The sequence below is a fragment of the Molothrus aeneus genome, chromosome 5, assembly GCF_037042795.1.
Source record: "Molothrus aeneus isolate 106 chromosome 5, BPBGC_Maene_1.0, whole genome shotgun sequence".
Taxonomy (NCBI): Eukaryota; Metazoa; Chordata; class Aves; order Passeriformes; family Icteridae; genus Molothrus; species Molothrus aeneus.
The window spans coordinates 2,623,153-2,639,804 of NC_089650.1; the positions used below are offsets into that span (position 1 = coordinate 2,623,153).

The 16,652-nt window shown below is 39.6% G+C and overlaps 1 protein-coding gene across 1 annotated transcript in view; it reads right to left on the bottom strand.

Moving 5' to 3' along the window:
• The window catches only part of PIK3C2G (phosphatidylinositol-4-phosphate 3-kinase catalytic subunit type 2 gamma), a 189,138-nt gene that overhangs the window by 39,901 nt on the left and 132,585 nt on the right, over positions 1–16,652 (bottom strand). Inside the window, exons 24-27 of the mRNA XM_066550141.1 lie at positions 14,956–15,112; positions 10,523–10,632; positions 2,672–2,864; positions 1,974–2,095 (exon numbers count right to left, since the gene is read on the bottom strand). Coding sequence (XP_066406238.1) covers positions 1,974–2,095; positions 2,672–2,864; positions 10,523–10,632; positions 14,956–15,112 — 582 coding nt within the window. The remainder of the gene's footprint in view (positions 1–1,973; positions 2,096–2,671; positions 2,865–10,522; positions 10,633–14,955; positions 15,113–16,652) is intronic.

A 16,652-nucleotide genomic window follows, 5' to 3' on the forward strand; every position in this document is an offset into this window, starting at 1 on the left:
AGAATCATTACAAAGCAGAAACCAAGTCCTTTCTGTTAGCAGTTCCAATTAATATTCTAGCAATATTAAACATTTAAATTTTTTAATCAGACACTTTTAAACTGATTTTGTGATTACATTGTGGAACAAGGCTTTTTCCTTCCTTTGAAGCATCTGGCATCAGCCAGAGCTGGAGCTTTGTAACACACAGACAGACTAATTGTCTGATATGGAATGGCAGTTTCAGTAATAACTTCCTATAAAGAAATAATTAGGTTTTTATTATTAGAATAAAATCTGGGATACATGAAAAACCTCCAATTAATGAAGTTCTGTTAGAACACAACACAAAATTATACCATTAAAAAACATGCCTATCAAAAAAATCATAAAATGAATTGTTTTAACACAATCTTATGGAAAGATCCTGCAGTGACAGGATACTGCTGGGACTGAATTATGGCAATAAAGCACTGGAGCTCCTAGAGACAGCCTCAGTATATGTAGATTTACCCTCAGTGAGTTCTGAAGTGCTCTTTAGCTGTGAAAATGTTGCAAAGGATTTTATCAGAAGTAGATTTATCTGAGAAATGACTAGTACTATTTTTGAAATTCACTACAGGGTTTCTGAGGTTTATGTGTTTCTGAAGAGAAATGTATTTTCTTTTCAAAGGGCTCTGCTCACCACAGGAAAAATTCATAAACAGGTCCTTGTTAAATATTTTGTTTTACAACCCAATAGTTAGCCTGCAATATCTCCAAATCAAAACCATGATTCAAACAATTTTTTTCAGTATTTGTTTAGTGAAATTTCAATTCTCACCAGCTGCTGCAAACCAGTTCATGTGAGAAAGCCATAATGAATCAAATTGGAGTCAATAAAATCCCCTCAGGCAGGAGACAGATTCTCTAGAATTAACTAACCTTAAGCCATTTTTTCAGAATGCTTCTCATCAGCTCAAGGGAATATCAGCTTTGGATCTGAAATTCATGGACTTTAAGTTCAAACCATGTTTGTGGCTATTTACTTCATGTCTAATCCAAAGACCTTTCTCTTTTTCAAGCCTATCACTTAAATCTCAGCTTGGTTTAAGTAAGCTGCTGGTATTTTCGGCTAGATTTATGATTTTTTTTGTAGATTGAGCTTGAAGAAGGGCTTGTACCAGGTGAGTCAGAAAGATTATCTAAGAGAGGACTACTTTGTACTCACTGGTGTATGCAGTACAAGGTATATCATATATGTAGGAAAAACCACTTGTCTTTCTAAAGCCATGGACAATCATTACATAAGATAAAGCTGGTTTATGTAAGACAGAAATAAACCATGGGACTCACTACCCCAGGAAACTGTAAAGAAATAACTTTCAGAAAATGAAAAGCAGGAAAGGACATGCACATGGATAGAAAGTAATATTCAGAATTATTGCAAGTAATGGCAGCAGATTTTTCAAAGGATGTTAAACTGAATTATGTGAGGCACAAAGTGTTGGGCTTGGGGGCAGGACAGTACATAAAATTATTGTGTATTTCTCAGCTGGGGGAATGTGTACCATGTTGTAAAAATGTTCGTCATGGCACTAGAGTCAGAAATTTCTGTTCTGACCCACTGTGAACATTCCTACATTACTTGGACATATGGATCTTGCCATAAGTTTTGATAAACAAAATGAAGAAAGTAAAAAACTATTAGAGGTGCCTTTAATTAAGTCAACACCACTTACCCTTTAATTTCATGAGTAGTTTTTTTCAGGCCCAAGCTGTTCCCCTTTTCTCCTCCCATTAAAAAAAGGAACAATAAAATATAAAACTTAGACTGCCACAATGGCCTGTGATTCAGTTTCTTCTGGGGCTGAATAGGAGGCTCGATAGAATATGTCTCTCTGCCTTTGTGTTTCTAAAAATACATCTGCTGTGAATATTCTCACAGATTTATCTGAGCACAGAAGAGAGAACCACTTAACAGCAGAATAACATTGACTATTATGCTGCCTTACTCTGGGAGGGCATGAGATGGGAATTGCTTCTGGAGGTGGCTGTGAAGTTTTGAGAGCTGCTGGAATGATTTTTCCACGAAGGTGACCACGTTGCAGGTCTGCACCACCTGGATGAGGTAAACCTGTGTTGGGGGAAAAAGAGAGACAGAGCAGAGAAATGATCAAAGATACAAATAAAAAAAAAAAAAAAAGTACAAGAAAACATATAGGGTGATTTCAACAAAGCAAAACCTTCCTTTAATGTACTGCCAAGTGCCAGAGAATTCAGTTTGTAATTCATAGTCCTTGCTGCACAGGAAGAGAAACTTGCCTGGGTAGCATACAACTCAAACACTGAAAGATCACTGCAGTGTGTGAAAACTAATAGTGCACCATTAAAGCATCATATAACAGCCTCCAATTTCTATTAGGCTTCCTAATTTTGTGCCATGCTTTCCTTCTGGATGCTTTAATTAGCTCTTGATTTATTTTTCACTATAGGGAATGAACTGTTCTCCTTAATGGCTCCCTGCAAATATCTGTCTGCCTGGTGCTTTTGCTCTCTGGTAGCTCACTGCTTATGGCACCACTATTCATCCCATGATGGTTTTAATGGAGCACAAGCAAATCTCTATAAAGGAGGAGGGAGAGTGCATGAGTTCTTAAAAGTGTCATTAAAGATCAGGCAAATGAGGGCAAGCAAAGAAGATAATACATACAGGGTCGGGCTTTCTGCTGAATCCCAGAATGGTGGCCCTTGCAATTGACCTCTCTGTGTCCAGCATCATCCATTCCTGGGGGACACTCTCTGGAGCTGGAGGCTTTGCAGAGCTCCCCACTGACATCTGCATGAGCGTGTGGATCAAGTTGTTGAGTTTAACAGGAAAGCACTCCAAACTTTCCTTTATTTTCCTGAAAAATGAACAAACAGAAGAGGTGCTATTCATGCCTTTTTCTTTTTCTACTCCATGACCCCTCTTTTTATGGATCCAAGTCCAAAAAATCCCAGATTCTAAAGCCTACCTCACATACCCCCCACACACCAGTCACTGCCATTTGCACTGCAGCACATCCAGCCCCTGAGCTCTACTGCTTAAAGGAGTGCTCTTGCCACAACCTGCCTCAAGGCTTAGCTTGGAGCAGCTATTCCTCACGAGCTTGACTTCTTTCAGACATCAGAACATTTCCAAGTGTGTTCTGAGGAGTCCCAGGGTTGAACAGCACGTGTTCCTTTTGCTTCCAGGAGAGAAGGCACTAGTTTTGATTATATTTATTTTTGGTTACACTAACCTCACATGGGCTTACACGTGTTTGAGCAGGGCTCTTGGATTCAATTTGTGATTTAGCTGAGCATGATGTGTTGCTAAATCCTCTACCTAGCTCTTAAAAGCTCTATCCCTGTGGAACTGCTTAAGTTGAATTTAAAAGAAAAAAAAGAGAAATTTTCTCCTGGTATCTCACTCCATCTCATCCCTGTGCAAGGGGAGCCAGAAAACTGTTTTGATTGCCTTGAGTTTTGAGATCTTTCATCAGAAAAGACACAATAGATTAAAAAAAACCCTAGATAAACATGAATATATATGCTGCAAATGTGAGATTGAACTCGACTTGAGAAATAACAACCCAAGATAATCACAGGTCTTTGAAGAGTGAGATGCAGTACTCTTTGGAAGCACTTCTCTCTTGAATTCGATTGCTGATTGAATTTTAAGACCTATTAACTTCTGATGGTAATGTTTTTTTGTTTCCCTGCTTAGTTCTACAGCTCTCTGAAGGTATCCTATATCTGTTCTGATTTTATAGAACAACAACCCATTAATTTCAAAATGCATGGCAGCAAGGCTTCTACCAAATTGTCAGGGATTTGCTGTGTTTTCTTTTTTTCTCTTTTCTTTCTTTCTCCCAGTTTTGGATTATATCTAACAAGGTTACAAGGGCTGACAACATCCTTAACCACCTTCATCATGCCTTGTCCAAAGCTGAGCAAATGCTCCACCTGTCATTTCAGATTAGATTTCTATTCATGGGTTTCTGTGAGAGGGTTGGAATGTGTAGTGCAATCATTTGAAATCAAGTCCATTCATTGCATTAGCCTAATTTCCATGATCTCAGATGCTCTGGCTAAAGTTTGCAACTTCACAGATTAAACCAAACCAGAAAGAATAAGGAATATTCTACCTACAGGTATCTTCCCAGCTCGCCTCCCTGAAATTCAGATTTTATTCAAAACAGGGTGTGAATTTATCATACACTAATTAGGGATAGTAAACTGAGGAAAGATGTATATGTTCCTCTTAATGTAATACAAGGAAAGGTACCTCAGAATTGATTTGGTTAATTACCTTAATTATTAATTATGTTCTTCAGAAACAGACACAAACTATTTAATGAATTAAACAAATTAACACACTGAGTAAAACAAGAAAACAAATCTCATTTCAAAATATTAGTACAGAATCAATTCAGTGATGATTAACCAGGCTGCATCAGGGGTGAACTCTTCCTTTTTAACTCCTATGTGTTTAATTTAATGTGTAGCTTAAACACTTCCTAAATCACTGAGACATTAGGTTATAGAGTCTGTAACTGGCCATATTATGGCACAGCAGTTAGGGAATTTGCCACATTAGTATAAGAGGCACAATAACTTTGCAGCTAAACACACTGCATTTTAATTTACATAAAACAGGCCTCAGCTTGTAAATTACTAGTAATTCAGACATCATCACTACATATCAGACTACCACTATTCCTTTCATGGGGCCATTAGGCTTCTAAAATACTTATAAAACCCTGATTGCTAACCACATCCTTTAGATCTAAAACAGAGCCTTGTGTTGTCATCACTGCAGATTTTCCCTCTGAGTTATTTAAAATTATTACGTCTAAAATCAAATAAGAACAGAAGTATGAGTTGTTTTCTCCCCCTCTCTGTTTTGCCTGCATGCAGTCCTCTTTGCCAGGATAGAAAACATTAAGCAAACCTTATTACATGTAATCAACAAAGAAATCAAGGCCTATTGGCTATTCCGTGTCTCCCCAGCAAGGTGGAACAACTCTGCTTGTGGCTCTCTGCATTTTCTTTCAAGGGCAAATTGGCTTGAGGAAACCCTTTTTCCCAAAAGCTGGTTCTTAACTAAATATGGGAGCAATGGGGTACATCAAACCTGTGTGTCTTACCTTTTTGAGATTTTGCAATTTATTTTTGGCCTGGATCAGTTCAGTGACCCAGTTTATCACATTGTGGTACCCGACTCCCCTTTCTGTTGGCATTTTTAAAGTTCATCCTGAGGACCAGTGGTGGAAGTTTCTCCTTGAACTCTCCCAGATCCCCATACACCTCCTTTTCTCTAGCCACATTAAGCTTAGCAATAGTTGAAAGCAGTAAGGTCATGGGTATTCTCTGTAAAAATCCTCCTCTTGCTCCCTGGCCATTACCACCTTTGCCTGTGCCCAAAGCTTTGCCTTCACAAAGGTGACAAAAAGTTCCTTATTTATTTGAGAGCTCTGGTAGCCCAGGCTGCATAGAAAATTAGTGCCTGATGGTCTAAAGATTGCTAAACTAAGTGAACAGTACAAAGAGTATTAAAAGCCCAGGTTAATCAGAAGAAAACTGGAAACTGTCATTAACTAGAGTAACATTAGCAGTGAATCCAAATATTGCCAACACAGTTTTCAGGGAGAAAAATGCTATTTTCCACATGACAATAACTGTTTACCATGCAGATTGGTTTCTGACCTACTTCTCAGAAAAGAAAGTTAAATATCTGGGATTATTGGAAAGTAATGACTTTCTGCTTTCCACCTGCTGAATTGACTTTGAATTTCAGATTTGGCTTCTTTCTTTCTACAGAGCTGTCAAATTACAGTATCAGGTAAAACATGAACAGACTGTCTGGCTGCTTGTGTAAAAGGAGATGGATGAAAAGTTTGGCTGATGTTTTCACAAGTGCCTAGTGGTAGTTTGCCACTTTAGTTTTAGGAAGCAGACATTCCTTATGGGACTTCTGAGGGGTGGTGCTCAGATTTTTCAGGACAAACCAGCCTTTATACACAGCACATACGATGATTATTACCATCTAGTTTTTAAGATTTTAACCTTGGTGGATATTTCTTTATCTTTCTTGATGATATCCTGCTTCTCATTTCCATCTAGGCCTGAAAATCATTTAGAGTATAATGAGCAAAATTTATTTTCATGGGATTCTCAGATGTTAATGGAGAGTGTTCCATTTATAGTCCACATTTCCATCCATGAATTCACCAAGCTCCATTTTAAAACAAGTTGAATAGTATGCCCCCATATTAATAGAGTTTTCCACAATATTACTGCTTTCAGCAACAGACCTTTTATAATACAAATCCCTCAAAAAACATAAATTCAAGTGGGAAGTCTGCCTCCTCTTCCTTTGGGGCACATACACCACAATTTTACAAACTACTTGGACATCACTGAAATAAAGTTTAGTGTTGTAGTTTGGTCCATTCCCTTTCAGATGCCACCAACTTCCTCTGTGTTTCACCTTTTTGAGAAATTTCTTGCTGAAATACCCTCAGCCACCTGAGAAACAGAGTTGACTGATCAATTTGAGATCAGAATCATGTTTTGAAAGGAGTTACTGTGGATTGCCCAGCTCGGAGCTGCTGGCATTTGTGGTTTGGAGTGGATGTGCTTGACCTGAGCAGAGACAGGTACCTAAAAAATGAGTCCATTAATAACTAAACAAAGCAGCTGACCCAAGCAGCACTCCCCTCCATCAGGCTGCTGAAGATATGCACTGTGCTCCCCTGGTAATTGTCAGATCCACCCTGCATCTCTTATTCATGGGTTTCTGTGAGTGGGTTAGACTGCACACTGCAATCAATTGAAATCAACTCCATTCATTGCATTAGGCTAACTTTATGCTCTTAAAACCAATTTTAAATACACATCCCTGTGCAGGCACATTAAAAATGTCAGGCAGCCTGCCCCACCATGGTGACATTTGAAGACATCTGCAGAAAACCATAGAGGAAATTTATATCCAGAGGTAAGATGGGTTTCCAGCTTCTGATAAAACTGTGCTGTCAGGGGAAGAGAAAAGGAGGGAGGGGTAAGGATCAAATTGAGTTTCAAGGATCAAACTGAGTTCAGGGCAGATGCTGGAGAGACAAGGATGTTTCATTTGGCAGTAGGTGCACAGGACTGCCAAAGAAACACAGAAACTCTTGTTTAACTCTCAATTGGTGCATTGTTTATCCACAAGTGAGGCTGTGACCTTGCAGAGGGCTGTGAGGCTGAATGCTGCTGCTCATCAGCTCAGAACAGGGGACTGACCCCATGTGGGAAGGGCTGCACACAAATGACACCACAGACTGCTGCACATGACTTAAATCAAGAATGAGAGCAAAGGAATTCAGTAAAACACAGAATATTTTAGGAGCCTGGAAGGGGTCAGTATGTTACAGTCCAAACCCCAACCCAATTGCTCTGCTGGCCAAAGAGGTGACGGCAAAGACCAAATCAACACCGTTCTGCCAGGAGCTTTTGTGACACCATTCATCATTTCATGCTGTTCCTAAACAACACTAGGGCCAGCGTCAGTGTAATTGCTAAACCAAACTCAGGGAATTGCTAAAAGCAACCCATTTCTACAGAAATACAGAGGAATGCTGTTCTCCTGTTTCCACTAGCAGAAGATTGGGATTTTCTTTGGAAACGTTATAGGATTGAATCTGAAAGATTACAATAACGATCCTGTACTTAGAACAAGAAACACCTTTCTGTTGGCAACGTTTAACATTCCAACTCTTCTTGTCTAGAAAAGAGCTTGTAAAAAACAATGAAGTGGTTTCGGAAGCAATTATAGAGAAAAAGGAGTTACAAATTGCAAGGGATTTGAGAACTACTAAAACTTGTGCTAATAATCAGAACCTCCAATTTCCTTGTGTTTCTAAGGGCAGTTTGAAAAATAGATACAGGAATAAGCTGAAAAGTATGTAACTGGACTTTTTATCCTATCAATATTTTGTATAAGAAGGACATAAGGAATAAAGATGATGTAGCTCACAAAAATCTCAATATATTTACATTCCTAAAGCCAAGTTGGAAATTGTTTTTTACAGAGGGGAAGTCTCTGCATGGATCTGGGTATGAGGCCATCCCAAAATCTTTATTTTGAAAAATGCCTGGATACAATTTCCAGAAGTTAAAATCCTACCAGACATGAGGCATGATATTATTCCTGTGCTCAAACATGTTGAAATGTTAATTAATTTTTGAATTAACAGAAATAACATTCTAATGAATAGAAATTAGAATAAAGAAGAAAAGAAAGAGAAATGAGATCCATGGAAATTCATGAACCAATGTAAAGGGATTTTCTTGCAAATGAGCACATATAATAGAAACAAATCCTAAGAATATTAATGAATAAAATATGCACTCTAGCAATATCTGTCTTTTCTATGTGATGCAATGATGGACAATAACAAAGCTTCAGCATTTTCAAGGAAATTGGAACAATAGCTCTGGAGTTCACAGGATGCATTTTAGGAGAAAATGCAGTTTCAAATAAGAACAGAGCCCACAGCACAGCTAATTTGTTGGAATTGAGTGGAATTTCCTTCATTTCCTTAGCACCATCACTAACAAGAAATCTAAGGGGAAGAAGGACATTCTGGCTCCTGAGTCCTACCTATAGTGTCTGTGAGCTGAACAGGATTTCCTAAGGCTAACACAAACCTCTACCAGGCATCAAAGCACACCAACTCTTCCAAAATCCATATTCTTTTTTTAAAATGTCAGTATTTAATGGGATTTGCTTCAAGTCTCAGCTTCACACTAACAGTATGGGTCTTGTCCAGGCTTGTTCCTTTCTGAAATTATTCTGAAAATGTTCTTTTCTCATGTCACTTTATGTGGCCTTGCTCCACATGCTTTGGCTGAGGAAGACTGCAGGTGAATTCCCACCCTGAAGTCCCTAACTCTCAAATGAAAGTGTGAAGATCCAGCTCTGCCCTGAACCAAATCTTCATCCCGACTCTTCCTTAAGCAAGGCTGCAGTGATGCCATCCCATAACTGACTGAACTGGAAGCTGATCCTTTCCACCTCCAGAGGGGCACCAGCTCAGAGCTTTGCATGCCATTGATGCAACTTTCACTCTGAAAACACTGATTTTCCTGCTTGTTTTGTATATCCCAGCCCCTTTTCACTAACTACACAAAGTGGGTATCTTACCCACAAGAGACAGACACAACCACCTGAACTAGTTGACAGAATCAAGACTTCTACAGTTTAATTAGAAACTGCATGCTTCCTATTTGAAGTGGAAATTTAAGTCTGTAATTTGGGAATATATGAAATTTTAAAGGAAAGGATAAGGTAGGAGTTGATGGTAAATGTGAAGCTGTAATTAAATTTTAAAATATAACAATCTTGCTAAGGGGCAGGAGTGAAAGCATATGAAAAAAGCAAGTGCTACAGGAAAAGGAACTTAGTGCTATGCTGTGTGTAAAGTCATGGAACAATAGTTTTGTTTGACAAGTTTTTATCTTTTTTTTTCTCAGAGAAATGTCACCCTTAGAGTCTCTAGGTCTCTGCCCCAGCCTTCTACAAATTTGCTGCCTTGCTCCAAACTTGGTTCCTCAGATTGTAGCAGATTCTAGTGCATAGAAAGGAGACATATAAACAGCAGACTCTTAATTTCCCAAGACTTTCATCAGGTCAGAGGAGTCTGGGTCATTTTCCATGTGTAGAGGGTGCCCAGGGAGCACGAATTCATAGTTCTTGGGAAATGATGGTGCTGCTCAGGGCAGACCCTGACAGGAAGATTTTGCCTCATGCTGTGCCCAGAACTGCAGTGGGTTTCCAATTCCAGAGAAGTCTGCACTCACTCCATCTACAGCATCCTCACAGCAACAGCTGGAATTACAGGTGATGCAGAGCTGAAAGATCAGGACTGAGGTTCTTAGACTGACTTCATGTACACCAGCTGCAGCTCCTCCTCATGAATCCCCAGGTTTCATTATCCTAACACAACTGGAGCTTTAAATATATCTATATTCACACACAAGGCTTTTCTGTGATTGATCTGTTGATCCAAGAACCAGCACTGTTCTGCAGATGGAGAAACTATGACTAGCAGAGGGAAAGCAACATCTCTGAGGCAGCACAGAAGGTCAAAAGAGGAAGAGAAAAAGGAGAAAAATGCAGAAATTGAAAGCTCTCACTCAGACTATTAACAGGTTGAACCTCTTTAAGCAGTCTAAACCCATTTGCATGTAGCTGCTGCATTTAAAAACAGAGAAAACACTTGATACAAATCAGGATGGTTTCACCAAGAAGGCCTAAGAAATCTCCAGGCACTGAGTAAGTGACTTGTTACAAGTGTACCACAAATGCACAACTGTTTCTTCCACAAATTTGAGGAAACTGGTTATAACATGCATAAGGAATGACTTTTTAAAAGTAAACACGTGAACGTAAATTATCCTTTAGTGTAATTTCCCTGATTAAGCTTCTAACATAGGAGCAAAATTGCTCCATGCCTGAGGAAGACGTGGTTTCTGGGAAATATTCTGGTTTTACCTTGTAAAGTAGCTTGTAGCCTGGAGATCTGAGTCCTGAGGACGGAGGTTATCATACACATATTTCAGATCCTGGATGCTCTTCAGCTCAGGCAATCCTGCATGCAGCATCTAAATGTAAATAATATTAGATCATTAGTCCACTGTTCTATTGAAAACAAATTTAAATGAAACAGGCCCAAGTGAGAGAAGGAAGGTTTTACACCAAAACAGTCTTGTAGAACAGTTTTGCTGATCTGAAAAGTGATTCTGATGCTAGAGAAATGTCTGGAATAATAAAGTGAATATACTGCATTGTAAACCTCCACACTGAGGCACCTGGAGGAGGCATGGGTCAGAATCAATGATCCATTGTAGTTATTTATTTTCTTTTCTGACACCATAACCTCAAGGTGTGCATGGCTAAGCCTTCTTCAGATCCTTCTAATGGAGATAAAGGGAAAGTGACCAAATTCAGCCACCTGAACAATAGTAAGCAGATTTCTGTGGTGGTCTTAGCCCTAATTCAATTTAGCACAACATCAGCCTCTCATTTGTAACTCCTGTTTCCACCAGCTCTGCTCTGGGCTCCTCCTGCAAAGGGACCACAGATGCACTCCCTTTACAGTCAGAGCAGTGATGCCTCAGGTTTAACTTTTATATTTTTCAGATTCTGTGCTGCTTTAGTGTGTGGGTCTGGGCTTCATATCAGGGGATGGTGAATTCTCTTCACAGAATAGGGAAAAAAACCAATTCCTGCTCTAGCTGGGCACCAAGGACAAATGATCCAAATCTCAGCCCCAAGAGCACAAACAACGTGGGCTGGAGAGAGAAAAACAAGCAGGGTGGGACTGCAGGGGCTAAAGCTGGAATGGGACAATGAACTGCAGGATGCAAATGGAGCAGAACTGATCACAGTGAGAGACCCCGGGAGCGCTGGTGCATTTTGGGGCCATTTTGGTTCATCTTGGGTGCAGGCCTGGCTGGGCTCTTGTGCTGCCCAAGGTGGATCCATGGAGGAGATCCTTTGAATAAATCCCTGCTTTATTCTTTAACTCCAGCTAGTCTCTGTTCTAGGTCAGCCTTCTCCAATATGCAAATAGAGCAGAACTGATAAAAGCGAGAGACCCCATGACCTGCTGTCCATTTTGTGGCCAGTTTAGGTTATGCTGCCCAAGGTAGATCTCTTTGAGGCCTCCTAATAAATCTCTACTTTATCCTTTAGCTCTGTCTAGTCTCAGCTCTAGGTCAGCCTTCACAAGACATCAGGAGAAGAGCTTCTTCAGACACTGATTCGTGGCAGGAGCCCTGAGTGGGCAGTGAGAGCTGCCCTCTGGAGCAGGTATCATTCTCCATGGATGAGGGACAGAGCTGTTCTAGTTAGCCAGATCAGATTCAAAAACCAAATAATATCAATATTCCCCTTGCAAAGGAAAAACTTGAGGAGATTAGACAGCCCAGTGTGTCCAATTGCCCATGCAGCTCTCTCCAGGCATTTACAAATGTCAACAACAATAAAATCTACTCTCTTCAAAACCTACTGATTTTTCTCTGCAATCACAGCAAGTTGAGAGTGATTTTTTTTTTTGTGTGTAATGCAGAAAAACATCACTCCTTCAGATTGCACAGATGGAAATGTATCTGAATTTGCAGTCTCTACTGTGTATTTTCCATTGATATTAATGTCTAGCTCAGACAGAAAGTACCACTGAGTTTTTCAAGTAACAGCAAAGAAAAAAGGACACACTGATTTTATTTTAAGGTTATTCCTTCAAACATTCTCAACATCTGTACATTTTCTTTTTGGCATTATGAGGAAAATCTTCCTCAGCCCATTCCAAGCTACCACTGGAGAGTTAGATTGCTGTCTTCACAGAGTTTTGACTGGCAAGGAGCAGAGAGACAGAAAGTTCAATGAGGTGAATTTAAGTGGATTGACAGCAAGGACAATAACAATATTCAGCACTGAAGGACACACAGTGCTATTTATAAATATACCTTCAACCCATTTATAAAAGATGAGAACAACTTTTGCCCCCTTTGGATTAAAAAAAAAAAAAAAAAGTTGTTGCATATTGTTGCAAATTAAGCTTCTTGCCCTTCACCAGGAAAGGGAGTGATAAAGTCCCTTTTAATAACTTTCTATATGAAAAAATATTTTTTACAGTAATGGCGTTTGCATTTCTTTAAAGTAGTCAGAAGGTGTTTGTGTCTTGCCTTCACCCTCTTTGTAATAGTTCACATCAAATCTTTAATGAGAGCAAAGCTGATGAACTACAGGCACTTACACAGCTGAACTCTGCCAGAAGACTCTTGGGTCTCCCACAGATGTTTCTGCTTTTGAAAGTGATGGAAACTTCATGGATTATTTCTTACTCCCAGTAGCAAATGTCAGTACAGCTTTAGAGACATGCTGCTCACCACCAAGAAATAACATTAATTCCCAAACTGGGCCAAAAATCCCTCCATTTGTTCATAATCATGTTTGCTCTAAACCACTAATTGTCACTGATCACCCAGGGTACAATTTACTATTCTGTGAGAATTCTGTAAACTCAATGTAATATTCTGTGATATACTGTTTTTCAGTCTTATTTTAATTTTTTTTGAACCATGTTTTACAAATAGCATCTGGGAAAACAGAATGTGGGAGTAGAATTAAAGATTAATGATGCAGGTTTCCAAACAGGGAGAGAAATCTTAGACTTTCACTGATACAAAGAAGCAGTGATTAGTTTATCTTACCCCTCCATGATGACATCTGAAATTCTGTGTGGAAATGAATTCTAAGTGGAACTTCAAAGTCTATTTATTTTTTTCCAGAAATGACCAATGGAATGGAATAATTTTAATTTTTACAATTTCTGACCAACACCCCACTTCAAGTGCAGAAACAGGCTCACCTTTCCAAATATTACTGGCAAAATCAGGTGCCCTCAGTGTTTGTTTAACTCTTTTTGCAATGAAGAGCTCGTGGATGGGGTGTGCGTGTGCTGCCAGTTATTTTTCACTTATGAAGTGCAACGCAACTGACTGAGCTGCATCCCGCTGACAAATATTAATTCACATCTGGATGCTGACTTTTAGCTCAGCTCTGTTACCTCTGCTACAAGATCAGCAGGAACAAAAGATGCAGCATGTCCTGAATAGAGACAAACCTGAGCTTTGGCCAGGCAGAGAGAGCTATTTCAGAGCTGCTGCTTGGAGCATTTTCCTAACAGGCTCTCTATTATCCCAGGGTAATCTGACATCATCATCTCTGCCTCTTGCAGAAAGAAGGACAAGGAGATGGGGCTTTATTTGCCCACACAGTTTTAGGCAACCTGTTAAGAAATCCTGCAGGGATTATAGCTGTGGATGAGAACAGGCTGATCCTGAGCTTTCCAGAGGCTCTTTAACCTATCCAGGATCTCCTACAACCCCACCCTGCACTGCTTCCAGAGGAAAGTTGTGCTTTATGATGAGAATGCAGTTTTGTGCACCTTTGTGGCTACTAAGCAGCAAGTTCAAGAGATCTGGAGCAATCCTTCCTGCTCTGTGGTAGAGGATCTCTCTCAGAATCCCTGCATCAGAATCCATGGACAAGATGGAAGAGGCAAGGGGAGAGACTGCTTCAGTTTCTGTCTCCCACCCCCATTGAAAAACTGGAGATGGTAAATTGGTGTTTACAGAGCAACTTTTTGGCTGTACCCCAATCTCAGCAGCTCTGTTTATAAGGCCATGTAGGCTTTTTTATGCACAGACCACTCCCTTAGGTTGTGGGGCCCTGCACATAAATTCTGGATTGATATCTTAGCCAAGCATCTTAGCAAATATTAGTTGATGTCATATTCTCGTTGTACCCATGAAGAGCAAAATCATTAACCTTTCCCACACAAGTAAATAGAGACATAAATCAGATATGGAACTTGCCACAGCACAGGAATCAGTAGGAATACTTACTGATAAAAGCTCCTTTAAAAATCTATACAAAAGAATTTTAAAACCTGTGTCAATATGGGTGCTGCCCTTTATTTCCTGTGTTTGCATCCTAGGGAGGGACTGTGGAAACGTGCAACCCCCCATTGTAAAGGCATCACTAAGTACTGTCAGATCCCCCACCCTGTGAAATATTTCGCTTACTTTGTCTTGTAAACATGAACAGGGACGGCAAATTAAGACCTAGGAAAAGGGCTCAGTGAAATTCCAGAATGCAAAACTTTTACCCAGCTTCTTTTGCAGATTTCTGCTATTTTGTAAGAACCAATGCATTATAAAATGGAAAAGACACCAAGCAGCTTAGCTTTCCTTTTCTCACAAAATATTACTGAAAGTGACCAGCTTCTTTGCACAGGAAGTGCAGCACCTGGGCACCTGATACCTCCTCAAATCAAATCTACTGGAAGCAGCAGAGAGGTGGGGAAAGGGAAGAGAACCCCAGAAATGGACTTTTGTTTTCATCCTCAAGCTCCTTACCATCTCCAGCAGGTTCAGGAGTAGCTGGCTGTGTTTCCTGACTATGTTATAAGCTCGACAACAAAGCTCCACAAACTCCTGGAAACGCTGTGGGTTTTTCCCCCCCTCTGTTATGAAATACTCCATCTCTGATGTGAAGATGAAGGGAGCTCTGTCCCTGCAAAAGAGAACAATTACCTGAGAAATTTCACCCAAAATAGCTAATCATGCAAGACAGTTAATAATTGTAACTCATTATTCACATTTGTGTTTTTCAGTATTACCTTCCTCATTATTTCATCTCTCTCTTTCTCAGGGTGGAAATCCCTATTGCTCTAAGTGGGACAGAGATAAGTTTGACAGCAAGAGCTTCTGAGTGAGAAATCCAACAACTGAACAAGTGTTTTCTTCTGGTTCTGCTTTGCTTTTCTTTTTAAACCCTCATTGCTTTAATTTCTTGACTCCATCCTGAAAGTGAATCTAGAAACAAGTTCTCTCTTGGTATTGAAATATTTAAAAGCTGTTCTCAAAGAGGGTGGGTTATAAATATCAACTCCCTACTAGGCAAGAAGGGAATTTAAGAAAAAACCCTACACCTCCACAATCCAACAACAAGAAGAAAACCCCAAGGTATGATGCTATCATTAAATATGCACCATTCTGAAGAGATATTTCTGACTCAGGTTCAAAGGGAATATAAATACATTGTCTTGTTTTCCTTACAGTTACTCTGTGTTCACCCTTGGGTAAATAAGGTGCAGAATCTGACAACATGGATTGCCTTTTTTTGTAATCGCCAGCAGAGTTTGTGGCTATGGCATGCTATTGCAGAAGAAAGCAGATGAGCCAGGCTTGTCCTAACAATCCTATCATTCAATAGTTCCAGAAAGGCCTGATAAACTGCATCCTCACACAGAAAAACCTACTGCAGTGATTTACTCATCCCCACTGCGTACACAGAACCATGTAAACACATCAGAGGGCTCTATTCCAAGGCAATATACAGTGTGTTAACCCTTAATTCAAAATAATTTTAAATAAACTCAAGTGTTCTTGCTAAGTTCAAATGCAGAAATAAATTTCAGGATGTCTATTTCTTGCTAAAACCTCAAACATGGGCTGAGTCAACCCATTGCTTCCTGATACATTCATAAATGAGACAGATGAGCCTTCCTGGGAGTTTTCCTCATCTTCCCATAAAAATGGCTGTCTTACTTTGCTGCAGAAAGAAAAACAAGTTGTCAGGTGATTATAGACTACAGCTGGAAGTTTAAGTCACAACAAATGCTCAGGCGGCCTTCCCACTTTTATGTTTGGAAAGGCTCCATGGCAGCCAACAGTGAATCCACAGCTCCCATGGTTGTCTTTCACCTCCTAGCAGTGCGCGCCACTGAGGTGGTTTTTAAAAAAGCATAACATTATTCAATACAGCAAAGTACTACTAGGCATGATAAAGTTCCACAATAAAAATTCTTACCCTCCATGTTTTTCTGTACAATATAAGATGTGAATTCACATTTGGAGAGTTATGTTAAACTGTTACACAGTTATTCTGTAGTTTTGTGCTGTAGATCTCAAAGAACTACACACCTGTGTCTGTTACTGATTTCTGAGAGTTCAGGTTTGCCCATAACCTTCTTTCACTCACTCACTTGTCTTTTATCTTATTCTTTATCAGTGGTATTGGAATATATTTAATAATATATTAATATATTAAT